Source organism: Ahaetulla prasina, chromosome 6 (assembly GCF_028640845.1).
Source record: "Ahaetulla prasina isolate Xishuangbanna chromosome 6, ASM2864084v1, whole genome shotgun sequence".
NCBI lineage: Eukaryota > Metazoa > Chordata > Lepidosauria > Squamata > Colubridae > Ahaetulla > Ahaetulla prasina.
Genome location: NC_080544.1, coordinates 50,177,241 through 50,201,520, shown reverse-complemented (window position 1 = coordinate 50,201,520; position 24,280 = coordinate 50,177,241). Strand labels below are relative to the sequence as shown.

At 40.1% G+C, this 24,280-nt stretch overlaps 1 protein-coding gene across 4 annotated transcripts in view; it reads right to left on the bottom strand.

Moving 5' to 3' along the window:
• Positions 1-862: 862 nt before the first annotated feature.
• HSPA12A (heat shock protein family A (Hsp70) member 12A) overlaps positions 863-24,280 on the bottom strand; it is a 62,821-nt gene continuing 39,403 nt past the window's right edge. For all 4 annotated transcript variants that reach the window (XM_058187358.1, XM_058187360.1, XM_058187359.1 and 1 more), the window contains exons 7-12: positions 18,077-18,248; positions 16,903-16,989; positions 11,385-11,489; positions 10,354-10,612; positions 8,282-8,385; positions 863-7,783 (exon numbers count right to left, since the gene is read on the bottom strand). In XM_058187358.1, the coding sequence (XP_058043341.1) occupies positions 7,149-7,783; positions 8,282-8,385; positions 10,354-10,612; positions 11,385-11,489; positions 16,903-16,989; positions 18,077-18,248 (1,362 nt within the window). In that variant the 3' untranslated portion in view covers positions 863-7,148. The remainder of the gene's footprint in view (positions 7,784-8,281; positions 8,386-10,353; positions 10,613-11,384; positions 11,490-16,902; positions 16,990-18,076; positions 18,249-24,280) is intronic.

Genomic DNA, 24,280 nt, shown 5'->3' with positions numbered 1-24,280 from the left:
CTTCTTTTTACTGGTGGTCAACTTTTCAAACTGACCGCTTGTTTTTCGGTGCTCCAATGATCCTGGTCCTAAGCAAGGAGGAAAATAGGAATATTGTCTTTCGCAAGTTGCCAATTTGAATCTGGAGTTACCCAAATATTATTCCGGTAAACTAAATTGCATCCCAGATCTAGATTAAGACAACGTTTCATTAAAAGCTGAAATGGGAAGGATTCGGGTTTTTTTCAATATAGTAGTTCCGCACGAGAGTATATTATTCAACATGACACAATCAGGCTGATAGGATTTGAGAGCCACGATTCATGGTCGGCATGAAGTCCATCTTTCTTTGAAAAACGTCAGATGACGCAGCAGCACGCATCATGATTGTAGGGTATTGCTTATTGGTAGCAAGGACCATGAAACGTGGTGATTACATCAGAGAAAGCATGTTGGATTTTGTCGCTCTAATTTGAAAAAAAACAACATTGTAATTTTCAGGAATATTGGATATTAATTAGAAGAAATGAGAATTTCCAAGGGAAGTCCTCTGGAGAGCAAAATTACTAAGGAAGAGCCATAGGCTTTGATTCTGGATTCAGGGTGGGGTTTTTCTCTTTAGTTTCTTATGCAAGGTTATTTCACAGTATTTAGTATATTTCAAAAATAAATTTGGAATATCCAATTGCAAATATGAAATATTAATGAAGTATTAGACAAAGCAGAACAGTGAAAAGTATCTGAAAATACTTGCAAGCTTAAAGAATAATGTAAACTCCACTGAACAGAAAATAATTTTTACACAAGAAGCCTTAAAAATAACACAAAACATTACTTCCAACATGATTTACTAATTTATTTGAAATTTTGAACAGCAGTGTTTTCAGATGTAAATGTAACAAACTGTAATCTTCAGAATTTAGTGGTGTTTAAGAATCTGGAACAAGGAAGGCAGTCAATGAAATCACACGGACCAGATTGTTTTTATAAACTTTTAGAAGCTATCCAAGCATAGAATGTATACATTGGCTTTATGCTCTACAACCTATACAAAAGTACCCTGGATTTTTTCCCCATAAATATTGCAATTTGCCATAATAATTACACAACCCTTGTTTGAAAAGTAGATCTTGTAACATACTGATATATTTGCTTATCCAAGTAGCTGAGATCTCTTTTAGCAAGCCCTGATTTGATTGACAAGTTTTCTAGTTTCCAGATTTCTTAAGATTTTGCCCTAACAGAAACTTCTACTGAAAGCAGAGAAATGTTGCTGCTCAGGGTGAAGAGTTTATCAGTAGAACAAGCTTTCCTTTTACAACATTTTTACATTATTATTTTACTAAATAACTTCATTTATCTGTTTCTTCTTATATCCTGCCTTTTCTCCAGGAATTCAAAGTGGTGCACTTGAGACTCCATTTTTCTCCCTCCTGACAACAACTCCATGAGATCAGCTGGACTGTGAGAAAGTATTTGGCCCAGTTACCCAACGTATTTCTGTGGCTGAGAGTGGACTTGAACCTGTGTCTTTTCACACAGTCAACATCTTCTATTGGCTAACCACCCACCTGCCCAGACGTCTCTGCGCATGCGCAGAAGCTTTGCGCGTGCATCCACAAGCAAACAGGTAGCGAACAAAATTGAAACTCGCTACTGCAGCAGATGGTAGATACAGCTTATAATTTGTGGAAACTTCAATTTCCTACTTGCATTTTGATGGTTTCTACCAACTTAAGACAGGATAAATTCTATCTATAAATAAGCATTTATTTACCATTTATTTTAAGTGTCACCTAGTGCTTCATAATAAAGCCTGAAGTTGTCACAGCATTACTATTTCTAAACTGTTCCATTAAACATCTATCCTATTTCCACTATTATTTTAGGAAGGGGAGGGTGGAACCTGAGTGGCAGAGAGAACATCCAGCAAAATTATGCTCAGTTTAGGGCAGAGGTGACAGCAGGAAGGAAAATTATTTTCCAAAAACCTGAATCTTATATCAGTGGCATTCTGTATTTGTATGTGTTTCAATGTGTATATATATTCTAAAAACTGTCAAAAGCTTTATATATATAACTAAAAGTAGCACAAGCCCCAATAGAGCAAATCAGCCAATATATTTGTACTTCTGTTGGCAGGATTATAGCTGAAGTGGTTTGTTGGCTATACTATATATTTTGCAAGCATAGCAGCCCTCCACGAGTTATCTCCCTTCATTGGCTGCAGGCATATGAAACAAAGCACATTGAGGCATTAATCAGTTCAGAATCTTATATGTCTCTCCATCCAAAGGCAATATTTTCATGTAAGCTCTGCACTGCTAAACAACTGGTTAACTTTAAGATTATTGTAATCCATTTTTTAAAAAGGAACAAATCTTTATGCAGAAATTAAAGGACCTCTGCCCTCCCGCTAGCGACACATTAACACCTTGCATCTCAAGTATGTGGCTTCTCAATAATGCAGGAATATAGTACTTTAGAGCTGGAATAGTAGCTAATTTGTTGATATTTTGATTCATGAAGACAGAGGAATACAGATGCTTGCTATGCATGCATTTTTGTTTAGGGAAAAGAAGTTTATAACAAAAACAAACCTTGCTCCTATCAAGCCTTTCTGTACCAGAAATATAACTCATCGAAAAGTAATCTCAAATCAAATGAGGATACTTCAATAAAAATATGCTGGAAAGGGGGGTGTTGTTGATGCGGCAGGAATCCATTTTAAAATTGGTTTGCTATGTAAAAAGAGGAAATGAATTTGTTAAAAGTGGATTGATTAACCTATGGCTTTGAAAAGCAATTCAGATTGGGAAGTGATTCTAATCAGCCTTCCTTAAAGTCAGAACAAGACGGCATTTGTGCAAAGAAAGAAAAGACTAAGCAAGAGTATTATAAAGGATCTAAAGTAACTGAAATTTCTTCCTCATACAAGCTGACAATTCAACAGTTTGAGGAAAAAAGTGCTGATAGCTTAGACATTCCTGATGTTTTCCTTCCTGCAACAAACCTGCTCTGAAGTAGGCTGATAGAATTTACTGTAGTTGCAGTTTTTCTGATATAAGTCATAAGCACTGTAGTTCTAAAACCATTTCCCCAGGAGTAAACACTGCTGGGTTGGGGGCTTATTTCTGAAGTGCAGTATTGGGTTAAAATTTATATCTCCATTATGTAAGAGGGTCCTGAACTTTGAAAAGGAAATAAATGTTTCACACCTCCTGCCAGTGCCATTTTTTGCTACTGCTTAAAGTAGTCTGACCTTTTCAGCTTCTGCTTTGGGGGGAAGGGGGTTTACAGCTTCAAAGAATCACTCATGGAAGTTCATATGACTTTTAAAGCCACAGTAATGAACAGCAAGCACGTGTGGCACTTTTTAATCATTTCTGTCCTTATGTTAATTTTAAGTCATAAACCAGCATTCTATTGAGGTTATGATGATGTAGCAAGTAGTCATGGGAGTAGGGGGGAAAATGAATTGTAGTCTTACAGTGAGATTGTGTGACTCGGTCAACAATTGTGTTTCCACAATTTGGGATATAGATTTTGTAATACAGAAAAAATACCTTTGGTCTATTGCAGTATTTCTCAGCCTTGGAAAGTTTATGACAGATGCACTTCAATTCCCATCCTTGCTACCTGGGGAATTCTGGGTGACGGAAGCCCACCTACTGTAAACTTGCCATGATTGAGAAACACTCATTCAAGGCTTATCCAGGCATTAAAGAATCCAACATGTGATTTTATATTGAGCGGATTCCCGGCTTAGCTTGATATAGGTTCTGTAATTAGAGGATGGTATGGGCCTGTACTAACTTCAACTCATCTGCCATTGCTGGGGGCCCTTTCTGATTCTTCATTGTGGTTCAGTTTTTGTCTGGCAGAAGAGACATAATTAAAACAAAATGTATGCCTTGAAATTGGAGTTCATTTGGTGTGAAAATGTGGTAACTGATCATCTACTTTCTATATAGAGCAGGTATCATCCAAAGCAGAGCACAGATGCATAGCATTAAGGCAGCCTGTACCTGTTAAAGCAAAAATAATGAAAAATCCAGCACTGTGTCTGTAAGCTATTATTTGCGTAGCACGGAGAATAATGTGGTACTGTCTGACATCCTGACACTCCCCTCCCCTTATTATAAGATCATCTTGTGCATTACATCTCTTGTCATCTTTAAAAGCCTGTAATTACTGAAGTCACGGAAGAAACTATATTATTTAAAATTAAACACTGATGCAAATCAACAGGGATAAAGATCATTCTGTACAAGAAAATACCACTTTCAGAAAGAAAACATCTGTACAATATTTAAATATTGTATATACATCAAATAATTCTTGTTCCACGGAGGAACTCATTCCACGGAGTTGCTTATTTGAAAGCTACAGAAACGCATTCACTCACTCATACAGGGGGGAGGGGGAAATGCCTTTTAAAAACACAGCAGTCAGGATGAAAGAAGAAATGCCAGCATGCATACTTTATAATTATTCCAGGGGAATAATTATTGGAGGAACAAGTTTAGATGTTGTAATTCGAATGACCCAATCTATTCCTCTGATGGTAAATCAAAGCTTATTCTCATCCTATCAGGAAATATTTATAGGATATAATTCTTCCTAGAAAATCAAAATGTTGGCAGGATGCAAAGTTTGTCCCTAAATTATGTGTTTAATGAGAAATCTGAGATTTTGAGAGCGGAAAAAATGATTCTATGGCTTTTCGTTCATGCATAGCTAATAGGAAAAAAGATCCGGCTAAACAATTTAGCTTTCAGACATCTTGAAAGCATAATGGATTTCAATGGATGACAATGTGTTTTCTCAGTGTTGGGGGGGTGGGGAGTGTCACCTTCCAGCTGACAAAATAGACCCTTCTGCTGTCATGAATTTGGCCTCAAATCCAACATGTTGGAATTAGCTACCTATCAAGCTCTGAATTGTAGTGCTCAACTGGAAGCAGCTTTCATACTGTAAGTTGTTAGCCTAGAAAGACACACTAAGCTGGCAGTGTATTTTCATCAAATCCCCTGTAGTCACATCAGAGATTTGTCCATGGCATAGGCAATTTTAGACAGACTGAGCAGAGGCAGCCCCCTGTTGCTAGGGATCTTCCACAATGTAATGCTTTCAGGGAGTTTTGACATTGTAGCTTCCAGAAATCCTATACAACATGGCTGTTGATTATCTTGCCTGGGAATTCTGGGATTTACAGGTCAACACTACTGGATGACACCAGTTTGGACAAGACGGCACTAGAGTTTTAGTCAGTTTCTTTGTGAAGATTGATGTTTCATTCTCCCTTCTTGGACGCAAGTCAGTTAAAGCTTCACTCAGGTTGAATGTAAAGTATTGTTGTGTCCCTTGGAAGCCATTTAAGTGATCTCAGAAATAATGTCTGTACTCCCTCTTCTGGTCAGAAATAACACTGCTCAACTACTTCTTTGCAGGGTTTTCTTTTTCTCTGCCAAGAAGTTACGTTTCCTGGAGTCTATTGCTAAAGTCAGGCTAGTGGTCACAGAACGGAAGCAGCTCACAAGGAGCTAAATTGAAGGCAGTACATTTCCTTCAAGGAACATTCAAATTCTTGAACATCCGTTTATGTCAGGCCTGTCAAACTGGCGGCCCACGGGTCAGATATAGCTTGTGCAGGTCACACCCAACCTGGCTCCACAAAGGCAAAAACATTGTGATATGCCATGATACAGCCTGCAATGCGAGCAGGTTTGACACCCCTGGTTTATGAAGTTATTCCAAAGGGAAGATGTAGGGAGAGCATCTGATTCTGCAGGGATTGGTAAATAGCTGACACTGTACCTAGTTGTGAATTTAATATATTTTTTTCCTTAACGAAATGTTGAGTAACTTCTATAGAGTTATATTTATATAAATTATTTTATCAAATAAATAAGCTGGCCCCAGGAAAATGTTATGACTTTCCTTTTATGAGATACGACTCTCTAGGATCAACACAGGAAATTTTTCCTTTGTTTGGCATGGCTGAGAAAGAATGAAAATGGATCCTTTCACTCTACAACCTGATAGAGATGATCTCTGGTTAACTATTGCTACCACACCCCCTTTGTTTTGTACAAGAACTGGCTGACGAGAGGTATAGATAAATAAAGCCAGAGGTTGCCAACAGTAAAATGGGAAGTGGGGACACTTTCTCATTTATAGAATTGGTTTAATCTTTGGGAAGCATTTCTATTCAATATTGAAAAAGAGGGAAATGCCAAGCATCAGTGCTACAAAACTAAAGTTGGTGTTAATTAATTGGACACAACATTGTAATTGAATTCTTTTAAAACTATAAATGGCCAATCATTCAGGTGCAATGTTACTTCTCTCCACAGGGGGGCGGAATTCCTTTCCTAAGATAATGTTCTAATGTGTGTTGGCATTATCTAGAAAGCAAGTATACTTCTTGCTTCAGCATTTCCCACAAATGTTACTACTGGATCATTTCTTTAGTAAGATTACAGCTCTAACAGGTTTACTAACTTAAAACTTCATTGAACAGAAGCAAACCCCCACCAAACTAACACCTCATTTGATCCTATAAAGAAGTAACAGTTTTGTGCTACAAAGACCCAATTTCTAAACCTGTTTTGCAGCAGCTGTTCATTTGCATTTTTACATGCTTAAATTCCAGTATTCTTACTCCATCATATAAATAAGAGAGGTTATCTTTTAAAATTTGTTGAAAAGATATTTCTACTGTGAAATATGAAACTGTGAAACTGTTAACCACAAGTCATGGTTATAAATTTCACTTTTTAGTGCTTAAAAAAAAAAAAGGTACATTAATTGGTACCCTAAATGTAGAAATAACAGATTTGATTATTAGGCCCTAGAATTCAGAACATATGAAAGACATCAAGTAAAGCAACGTGTCTCCCAAATAAATAGAGCAGTAATATTTCAGCGCTAAATTTTCATTACATATTTGGGTTGTTCACTTTACTGTGTAGCACCTGATAACTCTATGTTCAGATTCCGAATAGGTAATTTCAAGAGCAAAAAATAATAATCAAAAATCCTGATACTTTCTTTGTCTATGCTTTATCTATCTAGCCAAAATGCAGGATGTTTTTGGCAGCCAGTGAACAGAACACTGAAACAATAGGGGGTAAGGGTCATGGAAAAGAAAAGAAAAAAATATATCAGTAGTTTAGGAAATCAATGCCAGCTTTTACACTTTTAGAAGTGGCAATGTCAATTGCCATGGCTTTAATCTCAGTGTCTCCAAACTGCATTAGCGTTTTAATTTCCCTCCGGCCTGGCACGGATTTGTCACTTCCTGTCAGATCCAAGCGCAGTGTGCCACACTTCCTCACTCCAGGTTCAGTGATGAAATTCACATTATCGTGTTCCGAGCTGTAGATGTTGATCACAATGACCAGCTGAGAAGGCTTGGCAGGGGTATAGCTGCGGGACACGGTCTCCCCAAGCGCCACAGACTGGTCAGCCGAGATAAACTTGTCGAAGACGTCAGTGCACCAACGGGTGCCATCTTTAACTAGCAACTTTTCAGTAGGGTGCTTCCCTTCCACGTAGCGATTCAGGACTCCCACCCCATAGGTCAGGGGGGAACGACGCACTTTAATGACAGCAGGATCCAGACCAAAGAGGACGGCTCCTTTCAGGATGGTGAGCCCCACATCCTGTGGGATGATGATTCGGCATTTTGAGCCAAAAGCATTCTGGACAGCTTGTTGTAGAAGTGGGGCTTCGGCAAATCCACCCACAAGGAATAGGAACTTTACATTTGTCAGTTCAGGTTTTTCAAAAATCTCACCTGAGCAGAGAAAGAAATCCATGGGGTGAAAAAAATAGTGCATTTACTAAGACCCAGTGAGAAAAGAATCTAGTCTCATGAGAACAATTTGATAAAAACGCTAGGCACAGGTGTATGCATGTCTATGGGGGTATATATAGATACTTATGGATCAGAATGTTATACAGTATATAGTGTGTTCAGGAAGGGAGACAGTATAAAGAAATCAAAATGGGCAACATTCTTCATATATAACTTGATAATAACCATAATCCTACAAAAATGATACTCTTTAAACAAGAATATAATTTTTTCTGGCATATAGAATTTGTATTTTTCAGGCTGTATGTTCAATGGAAATTATGGTAAGACTTATATACTCAAACTAAACAACTGCTAAAAAAAGTGCAATATGATAAACATTTTGGATTACTTGTCCTGAAGAGATAAGGTCTCTACATTCTGCATGTTCTGGCTCTTAATGACTATTTTAAAGCCTTATACACCCTTAATACCTACTGAGATGTTGTATAATTTGGTCAATTGTAGGTTTGAAGAGGGCATTCATTGCATCAGGACTCATCCTCAGCATACCTTGGGAGGACCACTTCACAAAATCCACACTGAAAAAACAAAGAAAGCAACTTTTTAAAAAAACCTACCCTAGTTCTAAGAAACTTTCTTGAAGATTGGCATGAAGTCAACGGAGGCAACATTGTACAGGTTAAGAATTATTTGGAACTTTTTGTAGGGAATAAGGGAATGTGAAGAGATGGATCAATATTTCATTTGGGGAAAAAGACTAAAAATGATCCTAACTGAATATTCAAAAGTCTACATGTAGAAGGTTAGTACAAAGATGTACATCAGCTCTGATCCTTCAACAAAATACAACAGAATACTTTATACCACCAGACTTGAAATCCTGGGATTAGAAAACTTAGAACTCCGCCGACTCCAACAAGACCTTTGTTTAACACACAGAATCATCTATTGCAATGTCCTTCCTGTTAAAGACTACTTCAGCTTCAATCGCAATAATACAAGAGCACACAATAGATTTAAGCTTAATGTTAACCGCTTCAATCTTGATTGCAGAAAATATGACTTTTGTAACAGAGTTGTTAACGCTTGGAACTCACTACCTGACTCTGTGGTCTTTTCTCAAAATCTTTAACCAAAAACTGTCTGCTATTGACCTCACCCCATTCCTAAGAGGACTATAAGGGATGTGCATAAGAGCACAAAAGTGCCTACCGTTCCTGTCCTATTGTTCCCTTTCATTATATCAAATTAATACTTTTGCTTATATATATATACATATTTTAGCCTATATTTTATATTTTATACATATTTTAGCCTATATATATGTTTATATGGTATGTTGTTGTTTTTATGTCAATGTTTGCGTATAATGTTGTGACAAAATTAAAAAAAAACCAAAAACTTCAGCCTCACTGAACAAAGGTTTTAGAGACAGAGGTTAGTTAATGCTCTATCATGTCAGGAATCAATCTCACTTGTGCAATCCCATTTTCCATTTAACATCAAGATGAAAAAGTCTTAAGGCAAAGCCAGTCCACATTCCTGTGTACACCTCTACACTTAACGCTCCTTAGAAGGGAAATATTGTTTAAAACTGGCAGGAAACTCTTGCCTATTCTGCCACTAAAATATAACTTGTTTTCTGTGCCTGACATGCCTTCTCCCTGCAAAATAGGCAGGCAGAATTTCTCATCTTGATTTGATTGCCACTTGTTACAGACAAAAAGTCATTCACAGCAAGGACATGCTTTTAAAGATGAGTACAGGCTTTCCACTAGCAGAACACACATCTGTTTGCACAAGGAAGGACACTCACTTTCTCAAGTTGCTTTTGAGTTGGTGAGTCTTTTGGATCAGAACAGCATGTGACAATAAGGCCTAGCCGGTTGGTGAAATTCAAGTGTCATATTTTGTGTGTGTCATATTCTGTGTGAACAGAAATATTTTTGCAGCAGAGCTAGATTTTTCACCCTCCTGTTAGAAGAGGCCTTTGGTGCTTTTAAAAAATTCTAAAGATAACATTCTAAAGATATGCCATTGACCTGCATAGTACGCCATCCTTTCTATCACTTATTAATGGGAGATTGTTCCAAACAGAAGGAAAAAAAAACCTCCCACATTCTTCTTACATACTTTAAGATCGTTTACATTAGCAAATGCTATGATAAACAGTCTACATCTTCATGATAAATGGAGCAATTTCACAAAATTGAATTTTAAGGAAGGGATAGAAGAAGCTGTGGTTTTCTTTTTGTAATGGACTAGTCAAGGAGGGAAGTTTGGGTTTGGCAATTTTACAAGCTTAATGCTGGAAAGGAAGAAAAAAACTGTGTACATGCTAGTGTTCCTTCACATATTGTCAGCAATTTGTCCAGCTGAACTTGAATTAATTATTCATATTTCATGCAACTAATACAAGAAATTTTCTGGATTGTTCCATGGTGAATCTTATGCACATCTATTTAAAAAAAAACTATCAGTGACTCCATATGATTTATTTCCAGAAAAAACAAGTCACAGAATGGCTTAGCCAATTTCTGACTTACTTGCTTTTCCTTAAGGCATGTTCTACACTGTGACCTCGAAACTTCTTGTAGTAGTCAATGAAAGAAAAAGGCAGGGTGATATTCAGTGGATTTGTCCGATCTGGAGCTGCTGCTCTCTTGCGAGATTCAAACGCTATCATCAGATCAACCCAGGCAGCAGGACGCTTGATTTTAAATTGTTCAATAAAATCTTCACCAAATATTTTGCACAGAAGTTTTTCAAATTCATAGTCTACACCTAAAGAGCCATATGGACCTCCTGCATGAGAAATAAAATATTGTTAATGGAAAACATTATTTAAGAAATGATACAGCGAAAAATTATGGGTCTAGCATTTTGCCTAGAAAAGTCAAGCACCTTTCTGCTATGATAAAAGGCTATCAAAGGTAGGAGCATTGCCATGAATTTTCAACATGACAGGAATCAACTGTTTTATTCTTTGCCATCAAAATGTTCATGGTCAAACATGCCAGCTTTGTATACTCAGTGCACAAGGAGACAAAGCTGTAGCCCTATGTATCCCCCCAAAGCTGTGTCTAGAAATCGATGTGGGAGACATCCTGGCACTATCAGGTAGTTCATTCATGGAGAAGAATGCAACATCTGTATAAAAGCCATGGATAGTAGGTTGTGCATGGCTAGCCAAAATGATCATCCCACAACATAACTTACATGTTCTTTGAATGTGTCATTTGTCAAGAAGTCCCAAATGAATAATGTATGCACACATGTAGCCGTTCCTACATATCTTCATTTAAAATGCCTGTTAGAATAAACTGATACTCTCATCTCATAAAAAACTCATAATGAACCTGAGGGACAAAATTATATAGTAGAATCAATGTGCTGTATAATTTCTTCTTCATTTCTTGAAGCAGTTAAGGAACCACAATGCCAATTTTTGCTTTTCTTGAAAGATACGTTTCTTTGGAACAGACTACATGACTTCCAGCAAACCTTGTAACAAGTTGTTTTCAGAGTGAAGAAATTAAATGTTCTATAAAGAGTAGGAGTGAGGAACCTATTTTACCAGTTGCCTTGTATAGTTCCTTCAAATGTCCTTCCGGTAACCTGATCTGGTGCACAGTCACATCCACTGTTCCTCCTCCCCCATCCACAACTATGTAACGGTCACCTGTTAATTCAAAGGGAATAACAACAGTTGGGATTTTGTCCCCCAATGGGCATTTTGCATTTATTTTAAAAGCCACTTCATGAAAACCACAACAAGTTTACAAAAAAAAAAGTCATATAATTGAAGCTTATGCCAAAAGCTACAAATATATTTCACCATATGAGCTAGTTTGCTACTGATTTGAAAATGGAGAGCAAATTAGGAATGCAGCACATTTAGGCACTAATGCTTGAACCATGTACAGAGTGATAACTAGAATAACTTATTTATACTGTGAGTTAATAAAGATAAATAGGTTTATAGTGGTTCCTTCACCCCAAAGCATTGGGCTTTCATTATGCTTTTAAACAACTCTGCAATTGTTCATCTCTTGTTTGGACTATTGCAATGCATTTTACATGGAGCTATCCTTGAAGAGTATCTGAAAGCTTCAGCTGGTGCAAAATTAGGTCACACAAGCAATCTTGAGTGCCCAATGAAAGCACATGTAATACCTCTGCTGCATTGGATTCCTGCTGTTTCCAGGTGCAATTCAAGGTGACCTTTAAACCTTACATGGTATGGAGCCAGATTACTTGCTGAACCATTCTCATCCCATTAGAATGGCCCACCTCATCCAATTAGGCAGGGAGGGTAAGTTGGGGAGCCCATCAGCTAAAAGTTCTTGAAAAACTATCTTGGTTCAAGGTCTTTGCCACAACCAGCCTTAACAATCAAGCGTGACTACAAAATATGAAAGTTTTTAAACTGGACACTATCTAGAACAGCGGTTCTCAACCTGTGGGTCGCAACCCCATTGGGGGTCGAATGACGATTTGCCAGGGGTCGCCTAAGACCATCAGAAATATGGGAAATATACTTGCGAGTCGAAGAATCGCGCTCCAATGGTTGACTCCACAAGCCAGCTGCAGGCTCTTCAAATTGCTAGCCAAATTCAGCTTCAGGCGCAATGAATTAAAAAAGAGAGAAATCTTTGCTCTGATGTCTCCCTCTCAAGCCAGCTGCAATCACTCCCAATCGCTAGCCTAATCTGGCTTCAGGCGCGGTAAACTTAATAGGGGAGGAGTCTCCGCTTTAATGCCTCTGTCCTCAAGGCAATCGCAAGCAATTCAGATCGCTAGCCAATACGGCTTCAGGCGCGATAAATTCAAAAAAACAGTTTGCCGCTTTTTTCCCCCTTCTGCGGCTGCTGAGGCACGCTGAGATTGGTTGGGGTCGCCACATCGTGGGGAATTGTATTAAAGGGATCGCAACACTATAAAGGTTGAGAACCACTGATCTAGAAAGAAGTTGTGGACCCATCAGCTAAAGAATTGTGACTGGCAGGATCCAGGTAGAGAGCTTTATCTGTCATTGCCCCTGCCCTTTGGAACATTCTGACCCCCCTAACAGGTGTGGTGGGCCCCCATTTTCCTGGCCTTTCAGGAATGTCTGAAGGCCTGGCTCTGCCAACTTGCTTGTGGCTCCGAAAGTAACAATGCAACCATGGTGCTGCTTGGCCTCTTGAAGACCCTCCCTCCTCCGGTCTTTTTAACTTTGAATTTAACTATCCTTGCCTCCTAATATAATATTTATATAAAATTTTTATGTTTTTACATTTCACTTGTACACCACTCACTACCAAGAGTCCTCTGTGAGGGAAATGGGTGGTTTCTAAATTTATAATATATTTATAAATATATAAATAAATTGTTCTTGAATGAGTCACATAACCCACAACTGAGTTCTATTGCCTTACTGTTGTTATCCTGCGTGGGCAGCAAATAACTTATTTAAAGAATTTACAATCCAGTTCACAGTCCAAATCTTCTAAGCAATGCATAGATCAACAAAATTACAAATACTTTTAGATGGTGGTGAAATATTTTTAAAATAATTAGGATTACTGTCACACACAAAAAACACCTCTTTCTGAAAGCCACAGGACTCAATTAATTTAAGTGGTGCAGAAGACTTTAATAAAAAAGCATGCTGAATTGTATATGTAAGCTGACTAAAAGCCACTGAAAAATTAAAACCCTGTCATGATATGACTTGTATTAGACAAGTTGCACAGTCTTAGACCAGCTGACAATTTAGGGCAATCTTTAAAAGCAGCATTTCCTTCTATAAATTACAGAGGTAAACCTGGGCAACCCTTCAGAGCAGGGGTCTCCAACAGTGGTAGGATTCTGGCGGTTCTAGGCGGTTCAGCCGAAACGTTTGTTAAATTGCCGGTTTGCCCCGCCCCTTGCCCCTCCCCTCCCCACCATTACTTACCAGTGTCTGTCGGCGGCCACGTGGTGCTTGGATCGGGTGGCCAGCGAGGCGCTTTAATCGCTGGCTAGAGAGACACTTGGATGCAGGCAGGCTTCGGTCGGTGGGCGCTTTAATCGCGTGGCGCTTGGATTGGGTGGAGAGCGAGGTGCATGGATCCGATCCAACAGAAGCCTGCCTGCATCCAAGCGTCTCTCTAGCCAGCGATTAAAGTGCCTCGCTGGCCACGTGGCCCTTCCTTTCCTCCTCCTCCTCCTCTTCTGTACCGATCGCGAGCAGAATTCCCGGGCTCACGTGATCCTTACTCGACTGAGGGGGGGGTGGGGGGGGTGTCTCTCCGCACGGTGTGGTAGCCCCGGCCTCCCTCCCTTCCTCCCTGTCACGTGGTTTTTTGCAGCGTTACCGGTTTCCGGAAACACATCATGGGGCGCGGGCCTGGCTCCTACTGCGTCTTGCCCCTTCGGAACTTCGTTTTGAAACCAAAGCCAACCAAACCAACCATGTGGGGGGGCGGGGGAGTCGCCAGGGGCCTGCAGGGGGAGAGGGCCGGTGAGTGATTTCCCCCCCCACTGGGACTGTTGGGGAGGGGAGGGGGGATTTGGGAATGAGAGGTGGAGGGCGGGGCCTGGGAGTCCGCGGAGAGGGGCCTTTAAACCGGAAGATGTTTCTATGGGGATGAGGGGCGCTGGCTGTGGGGCTTCTGTGAAGGGGGAAGAAGCCCTTCCCCTGCGTTTGCTTTGCTGGTTGTCACTTCAAAGGCGCTCAGCCTCCCTCGCGCGGCTGGTGGCCTGCTAATCCTCCTTCCCGGGTCTGCCTGCATCCAAGCGTCTCTCTAGCCAGCGATTAAAGCGCAGCCAGCGAGGAGCTTGGATCAGGTGGGCAGCGAAGCGTGTGTCAATCGCCTCGGCCTGCTTCCCACCCAGCAGGACTGTCCTTCGGCCGCCTCCCACCCACGCAGCACCAGCCTACCCTACCCCATCTGGAGAAAGAGTGATGGAGAGAAAGAGGGGGACAGAAAATGATGAAGGATAGAAGGGGGAGAAAGATGAAGAAGAGAAAAGGGAGAAAGATGGAGAGAAGGGAAGGAGGGAGAAAGAGAGATTAAGGAGAGAAAGATGGAGAGAAAGATGAAGGAAAGAAAGAAATGAAGGATAGAAGGGGGAGAAAGATGGAGAAGAGAAAAGGGAGAAAGATGGAGAGAAAGGGAAGGAGGGAGAAAGAGAGATTAAGGAGAGAAAGATGGAGAGAAAGATGAAGGAAAGAAAGAGATGAAGGATAGAAGGGGAAAAGATGAAGAAGAAAGGGGAGAAAGATGGAGAGAAGGGAAGGAGGAGAAAGAGATTAAGGAGAGAAAGATGGAGAAAGATGAAGGAAAGAAAGAAATGAAGGATAGAAGGGGAGAAAGATGGAGAAGAAAGGGGAGAAAGATGGAGAGAAAGGGAAGGAGGAGAAGAGATTAAGGAGAAAGATGGAGAAAGATGAAGGAAAGAAAGAGATGAAGGATAGAAGGGGAAAAGATGAAGAGAAAGGGGAGAAAGAAGGAGGGAGAAGGAGAGATTAAGGAGAGAAAGATGGAGAGAAAGAGGGGGGAGAAAGATGAAGGAGAGAAAGAGGGAGGGAGAAAGAGATGAAGGAGAGAAAGAGAGAAAGGGGGAGAAAGAGATGAAGAGAAAGAGGGAGAGAGAATGGATTTGTTCTGGTAATTGGTTTAACAAGCATGGCACTGAAAAAGTGACTTATGACCGTTTTTCACACTTACGAACATTGTAGCAAACTGCCATTAGGGCAAAGAAGCTATGTTACATGATCACCTGGCCTCGCCCACCCGGTCACATGAAGCACCGCAGTTGTGACATGAGTGACATGGTTATTAAAAATGCTGCAACAGGCATAAATGATCGGTCGTAAGTGTGAGGACTGGTCAAAAGTGTGAGAACCAGTCGGAAATCACTTTTTTCAGTCCTCTGGGAGAGGGCTGAAAAAAGTGATTTCTGATAGGTTCTGACACTTTTGAACAGACCTCGCATTTATGACCATCTTCACATTTATGCCTGTTGCAGCATTCTTAACCGTGTCACTCATTTCACAACTGCTTCTCTTCACTACGGTTACAAGATAGGGTGCAAAACGTAAACTGTGAGGACAGTCGTAAGTGCGAGACTGGTCAAAAGTGCAAGGACAGGTCAAAAATAACTTTTTCAGTCCTCTGAGTAGTCCCTTGCATATAGGGACTACCCAGAGGGCTGAAAAAAGTGATTTCTGACAGGTTCTCGCACTTTTGACCAGTCCTCACACTTATGACCGGTCATCATTTATGCCTGTTTGCAGCATTTTGTGCATAGGGATTACTCAGAGGGCTGAAAAAGTTATTTTTGACCTGTCCTCACACTTTTGACCGGTCCTCACACCTACGACTGTCCTCACATTTTACATTTTGCGCCCTATCTTGTAACCGTGGTGAAAAGAAGCAGTTGTGAAATGAGTGACATGGTTGCTAAAAATGCTGCAATGGGCATTAATGTGAGGATGGTCATAAGTGCGAGGACCGGTCAAAAGTGCGAGGACTGGTCAGAAATGACTTTTTTTAGCCCTCTGAGTAGTTTCTATGCCCATAGCCATGGCCACCCGGTCACATGACCAGCTAGCCACACCCCAAAATAAGCCACACCCACAGAACCGGTTGTTAAAAAAATTGAATCCCACAACTGTTCTCCAACCTTGGTCTCTTTAAGACTTGTGGACTTCAACACCCAGAGTCCCTCAGCCAGCAAAGCTGGCTGAGGAACTCTGGGAGTTGAAGTCCACAAGTTGGACAAGTTGGACAAGTCCACAAGTCCACAAGTTGGAGACCCCTGCTTCAGAGGGATAAATTCCAAACTCTAAAATTCTTTAGCCAACACCTATCTGGTGTTGCGAACAAGTCCACATGGTGGGAAGCAGTGGATGGGTAAGTAACTGCAGTAAGGAACAACAGAAGTTTTTTTCAGTGGCCTACAATTTTTAAGACATGTGTTTACAAATGTGTCTTTATATGACCCTCTGCATTTATTAGACTCAAATATTCACAAAGGCACTAAAGGAACAAGGCAAGAGTCTCGCAGAGATCCCAATTTTGCTGGCAACGCAAAACCAGCGAGACCAAAAGAATGGACACTACCTTCCTCCAATTCGGACCAGATTTCTCCTATGACGTTTTCAACCAAAAATGTGCGGCTCTGTCGATTTCGTCGAATATGTTCTTTTGCTAGTGGCGACACAGAGAGAAAATGATTTGAATATAAAAGAGCAAAAGCAAAGCTGTATGTATATGGAGCAGGAAGCAGATACCGGGAAGTGGGTTAGACATCATGCAGTTATGAATTAGAACCAGTGCACTGATAATCAAAGCAATAGGCCCAAAGTGGTGTAGCTCTTGGTGTAATTCTTTCAACAAATTGACTCCAAATAGGCATCTGTGGTGGTTGAAGGCTTTTAATTCTACATAAACCAAACCTTTTACTGCAAACTTGCCATAAACATTCAATAAAGATGAAGCAAACCAAATCCTGCTGAAAGTAGTTTTGCAGTATTTTGTCATCGGTTAGCCTATTAATTCATAAATAACTGTGAATATGAGAAACTGTCGGACATTAAGGCAGATCATTTGTCTCTTAAGCTTAGCAGATCTGTAGAGGAGAAATACACCAAAATATCTTTAGGTGTTTACAATCTCTTTGTACTCATAAGTCTCCCTTTCCTATCGTATTTCTTAAAGATTATTTTCATTTGGAAAAAAAAAACCCTCAAAGGAAATAAGCATGCTGGAAAACAAAAGAAGAGCATATTGTATTGTTTTTATCTTGAGCAATGACTACAGGCCCACAAAACAAACAGGATATCCTGGTGAACAGAATTGCCTTCTGTTCACTGTTTATTGATTATTGCTCACTAAATTTTGAATTAGAATTGTTGATATTCATTTGATATCTGTTCCTTAATTTGTTCTATGCCCCACAGAGCTGCAGTGTTTTGAATTGCACAGCCATATACACGTCTTAAAACATTTGCTTAAATTAGATCAGTAAATTACACTCGATAGCAGTTTATTGTTCTCTAAAACCGCAAACAGTTCACATTTTGATTGGAGCAGTACAAACAAATCTGGAACTTCCACATAGGTTGGCATGCAAATTCCAACATCCCCCAAGAGAAAGTTAATAAGCAAGGGACCGTTTCTTGGTTTCCCCATTATCAAACTCAGACCATCTTAAAGAGACACTTCCATAAGAAAACAGGTGGGCTGCAGGAATCAGATGCATCATCAAATCAAAGTCTGATTAAAAGAGTGGTACCTGGTGTAAAACCTGAGGCAATAGGTTCACTGGGAGTGTAGCCATTGACAGGTGCTCTACTGCTTAGGTCTATCATCTGATGAAGGCGGAGCTTCCTGCAATAAATTGATGCAGCTTCTGGTTCCAAGGCAATAATCAATTGTTCAGGAATCTCTGGGGAGGCCATGCCTGCCTGTGAGAAATGAGATGGAATTGTAAAAAGTTTATTTTATTTGTTTGTTTATTCGTACATACCATGCTCAAAGTATAGGTATTTCTCAACTTACAACACTTCATTTAGTGACCGTTTGAAGTTACAATGGCACTGAAAAAAGTGACTTATGACCTTCCCCCCCCCATGGTCATGTGATCAAAATTCAGATGCTTGACTCACATTTATGAAGGTTACAGTGTCCTGGGGTCATGCAATTCCCTTTTGTGACTTTCTGAAAAGCAAAGTCAATGCGGAAGCCAGATTCACTTAACAACTGTGGCAAGGATGGTCGTAAAATGGGGTAATATTTGTTAACAACTGGTCGTAAATTGAGATACCTGTAATCCCAAGCCTGACTTTTTTCCCTCTCCCATCTCTATTGTATGCTAATTTTTTGATTGAATAACTGAAATATTTAGTTTTGTTTTACTGGAGAAAGTAAAGTGAAATGCTTATGGAATATAGTGACAATGTACCAAGAAAGAAGAATATTAACAGCTGGATAAATTATCTTATTTGTAAGGTTTTTCAAAGTTAGTTGCACAAAACAACCAGTGTAAACTTTGCTTTTTTTTTTTGCCTCATATCTGGATGAAATTCAGCTCTTATGCTCTATGAGAGCATCTAATATTTATTTTTTTATTATAGTTATAATTGACTTTCCATTAAAACTGCCCAAGTTGTACAAAATGTTTAAAATACATCAGATTTCATGATCACTCAACAGAATGAAAATATTTACTTGGACTATTTATGCAATGTCTGAAAGGACTGTGTGAATCAATGCTCTTAATTTTAGGCAGTAACTTTAATTCATTAGAATATAATTTTAAAATTTGCATTTTTCTGTCTACCCTACATTAACTTGATCCATCAACTGCACAAAACAATTGTGGGAGTTATGAGAGGAGGGTAAGAAAATAAATATCGAATTATCAAAAATCTGAAGGGTTGGAGAAGGCCATGCAACCAAGCCAAAATTAAAAAGTATTTATTTGAGCCATGATAATATTTCAAAAGAAATGTTTCACCGCAGGAAGAAACGCAAATGAAGCTCCTCTTTCAAAAGTTAAAGCTGCTCTCAGCTCGGCTGCTTCGCACACTCTAATATTCTAGACTCAATATTTCAGTCTTGAAAACCAGATTTTGGATATTGGGGATAAATAGGCTTACCAGCATATATTGATCATGCCAAAAGAAACATCTTTTTTTTCACTTGCTTATAATTTAGCAGCACTGACAACCACTCCATTTTCAGAGCATTTTCAGAGCTTTCAAGCTCAATTCCATGAGTGAAAAAAAAAATCACTTTAAAGCACAATAAGCATGGCTGATCAAGTAGAGTGGAAGACTATATATTTGAAAAGTTTCATTTTTCAATGAGTAAAAAACCTACTGCTTCCCCAGTTAATGTAGTCAACAGTGAGAGACGCAGACATTTTGAAGGAACACAAGTTCCTGCCACTGTTTTTAAACCAGGATCCAATAGTTGGATCACAACAATATATCTCATGTATTTACTAAGATAACACTGCTTCTACAAACTGCTTTTGAGTGGCATTGATGCAGTCGAGCAGAGTATAATTTTTAATTTAAAAAGCATCCTGTTTTAATGATCTGCATGACATATCTGTTGGACCAGCAAGATACTTTACAAACATTGAAACAATGTTTTCTAATTGGCATTTTTTAAAAAATAATTGAAGGCTAGGGTTAAGTTTCCTTTTATTAAGTAGTGCACTAGAGCCCGCTTTTTTGGGGAAGTATAGTACTCCAATCCCCAACATAGTTAGATATCCCTAAAATATAATAACTTCTCGAAAACTAAAAAAAAAAATGAACACTATCTCTCAAGTTGGTTGTTTGCTTATAGATGATTCATTACCCAACTAAGTAACATGTGTATGTGTGTGTGTATGCACCCACATATCTTGTTTGTTCACACATGCACACACACACACACATTCTACCTCTAAATCGTTAAAATTAGACTAACTGCATGGCCCGATCTAGAAACCTCGTCGGTAACTTTTCAACCAAAACCCTTGTCCACTGCCAATTATTCTTCTGCTGGTTCAAAGCAGCACTCTGAACTTGTCCATTCAGAAGTTTAAAACGTCTTAAAATTGGCACGTCACTGGTTCATTTTCCTTTGATGGATTAAGGCAGAGTTTTCAAACGTTTTCAGTCCACAGAATGTACTATCCTGATTGAGAGGCAAAGCTTAGTTGTGTTTGCATGAGCTTCTTTTTTTCCCTTGCCCTGACTCTTTCATAATCCTCTGGATTAAACATTTAATGCTAAATACCAGGAAATCAGGTGTTTTTTAATTAGTCATTAATACGATCCTGACATACAGCCATGATAACACTTCTGTTAAAAGATATTATTTTTATTGAAATATCATCGATTGATAAAATGATTCCTTGATTAATTGAAAGTTAATTATCCACTTTACCTAGCTGAACTGAATAACACATGCACTTTCATTCATGCCTATGGACAAGTGGAATTCAATGAAAATTACTTCCAGTTTGTTATGTGTGACCAGAATTCAAAGAATTGAACTATAGCACATATAAATATGCACATGAAGGATTTCAGTGGCGCACACACACGATCTCTATTACAAATAATATGGCATAAAGGAATTCAAACACGACATGATTTGTCAACATTCTGGAGCATTCAAACAGAAATGAAATGGATTAAGTATGCTATTTGAGTAGAACAGGGGTGTCCAAACTACGGCCCGCGGGCCAACTGCGGCCCGCGGGTCAGTTTTTATTGGCCCACAGCAAATTCTGAAAGTATAATTGAATATGGCCCTTTTCGGCCGCCTCCTGGTACTTGCCCGGTGGTTCGCTGCGAGGCTTGCGGCTTCTCCCCATGGGCGGGGAATAATGAAGGGAGGGGGCGGAGGAGGCGGCAAGCGGGAAAGAGGCTGCTGGCCGTGCCTGACCCCAGCAGTTCTACCCTCGCCTTCCTCGGGCCGCCTGGCGAGGCTCCTCGCGCCTCCCCATGTCGGACACGCGTGGCGGCAGTGACAGCCATCGAGAAACAGGTGAGGAGGCAGCGAGCGGGAAAGAGGCTGCTGGCCGTGCCCGACCCCAGCAGTTCTACCCTTGCCTTCCTTGGGCCGCCTGGCGAGGCTCCTCGCGCCTCCACCCCTTGGGCAGGGAATAACGAAGGGAGGGGGTGGAGGAGGAGGCGGCGAGCGGGAAAGAGGCCGCTGGCCGTGCCCGACCCCAGCAGTTCTACCCTCGCCTTCCTCGGGCCGCCTGGCGAGGCTCCTCGTGCCTCCACCCCTTGGGCAGGGAATAACGAAGGGAGGGGGCGGAGGAGGTGGCGGCGAGCGGGAAAGAGGCTGCTGGCCGTGCCCGACCCCAGCAGTTCTACCCTCGCCTTCCTCAGGCCGCCTGGCGAGGTTCCTCGTGCCTCCACCCCTTGGGCAGGGAATAATGAAGGGAGTTTCAAGTTCATACCAAATACAAAACAAAAGCCAAGATCAGGGGTGTCCAAACTTGGTCTCTTTAAGACTTGTGGACTTCAATTCCCAGAGTTCCTCAGCCACACCCCAAAATAAGCCACGCCCACAGAACTGGTACGAAAAAAAGTACCCCCCCCCCCCGTTCAATGGTGTGGCCCGGGCCTTTGCTTATTTTTCTGTATTTGGCCCTCACCAAAAAAACTTTGGACACCCCTGGAGTAGAATATGCATTTACCTCTTCTGTTGATCCCTTGGGGTTTTTGCCATTTTCTATTTTGGGGAATTTCAGCACAAAATGAGGTGATGTGTATATATCTTCAGGACCAGTTCTTGGTACCAGAAAAGAGACGCTAATTTGTCCAAGAGCCATATCCCAAGTCTAAATCCTAACCAGCCTCTTGCACAGTTCTAATGGGCATTGAAAGTGGTTTCAGAAGCAAAATCGCTTTAAAGAGAGAAAATGCTGGTTTGGAAAGTACATTAAGGATGTAATGTAAAGCCCACCTTTACAGGAAATACAGGCACTCCTTGACTTATGACCACAATTGAGCCCAACATTTATGTTGCTAAGTAAGATAGTTGTTAAGTGAGTTTTGCCCCATTTTATGACCTTTCTTGCCATAGTTGTTAAGTGAATCATAGCTCTTAAGTTAGTAACACTCTTGTTCAGTGAATTTGGAGTTCCCATTGCCTTTGCTTGTCATAAGATCGCAAAAGGTGATCACGTGACCCTGGGACACTACAAATATGAGTCAGTTGCAAAGTGTCTGAATTTTGATCACATGACCATGAGGATGTTAGAATGGTCGTTTAAGTATGAAAAATGGTCATAAGTCACTGTTTTCAATGCTGTTGTAACTTCCTAACGGTCACTAAATGAACAATTGTAAGTCGAGGACTATTTGTGAGAAATCATTTCTTGAATCTACATTTCCCAAAACAAATGGGTATTGCAATTATTTTCTATTTTTATAAATTATATGTTGGGTAAGGGGTCTCCAACCCCTGGGCCGCAACCCACTACGGCGTCGGGGCCTATTTGGAACCAGGCTACACGAGAGGCAGGCCGGCGTGCACACTCATGCACAGCTTGACTTGCAGTTGAGATGTATGCACACTCGCTATTGTGTGCCGGCCCGCTACTCACATGGCCCGGTTCCCCTCTTCCCCTCCCCCAGTCACAAAGCCACAAATGTGGGACCACTGGTCTAAACCACTAATCATTCTTTTTTGAAATCTAAAATAGGAATTTCACATCACAAATAATTCAGCTATGGTACCTGCATGCCTCTTATTTAGGATGCCTTAAAAAGAGGGGGAGGGGCAGACATTCTACTCTATGAAGCAGGCCAGAAGGAGCTAACTTTTGCTTTTCTTGCACACCGTCTCTCAGCTGATGCACATCCCTCTTTGTCAACAAATAGCACACATTTTTGCTTACTAATTGAGCTGGATAGCTTAGTCAACTCCACAGTCCTACTTTGTGCTCCAAAATATTTCTGGCTATTTAGAAGTAGCAGTGAAGGGTTCATCTTGGGGAAAGCACCTAATCTATTAGTATGTTATTATGTTGCACAGAAAATGCAGGAGGAGCAGATTCCATTAATCCTATTTGTACAATCCAAGTCCCGCGATTAGGTCTAAATTGGAAGTTGTTAACATTTTTTTCTTGCTTCGAGCATTTTAACACAATGATCAATTAGCTTCCTTAATTAATTATGGCTTCAAAATGATGCAACCTTATCCCTCCTCTTCACATGCTCCAAACAAACATTAATATTAATGTAACAAAGGGGATTAATTAGTGGAAGTATCACCAGAAGAATCATATCCACAATGTTTTGTGGTGATAATAACAACAAACCACTAACAACCATCTGTTTCCACTAACAAAGGATATTTGCATGTCTTTCCCCATTCCCCTAAATATTTCAAATGTAATGCATTTCTTTAGATATTCTGCAGACAGAAAATGAACCTCTGTTCAATCAAGAGGTAAAGCTTTAAATTGCTACTTGCCATGATTTTTTTAAAACATTGCTATCCTTCTTATATAAACTAGTATTTACTCATGAATCAGTAAGGAATCATAATATGCTCTAGAGACTGAGAAATTCTAGCAATCGAAATCCACATATCTTAAAATTGACAAGTTTGAAAAACAATGTTCTAATTGATCAGCAGACAAAAATTATCGAAAAACTTTCAGTAACAAGGTGAAATTATCCAAACACCATCCTGTTTTGCCAAGCCAGACACCTTGGTTCTTTTTTGAAGCAGAATATGTCATTTTCTTCAGCATTACAAAACTTGGAGGAAGAGATATTTACTTCTCGGCTTCTTGTCTACAACTAAGGGGAAAGGCAAGACAGACTGAGCTTAAAGTTTTGCACTATGCACAGAAATAAAAATGTAGGCAAATCAAAATTGTTCCAATCTGATTCCTAATCTACCAAAATAGCATTGTATTTTTTCTGGGGGGTGGGGGTATGTGCCATGCCACTCATACTTTGTTTACTTC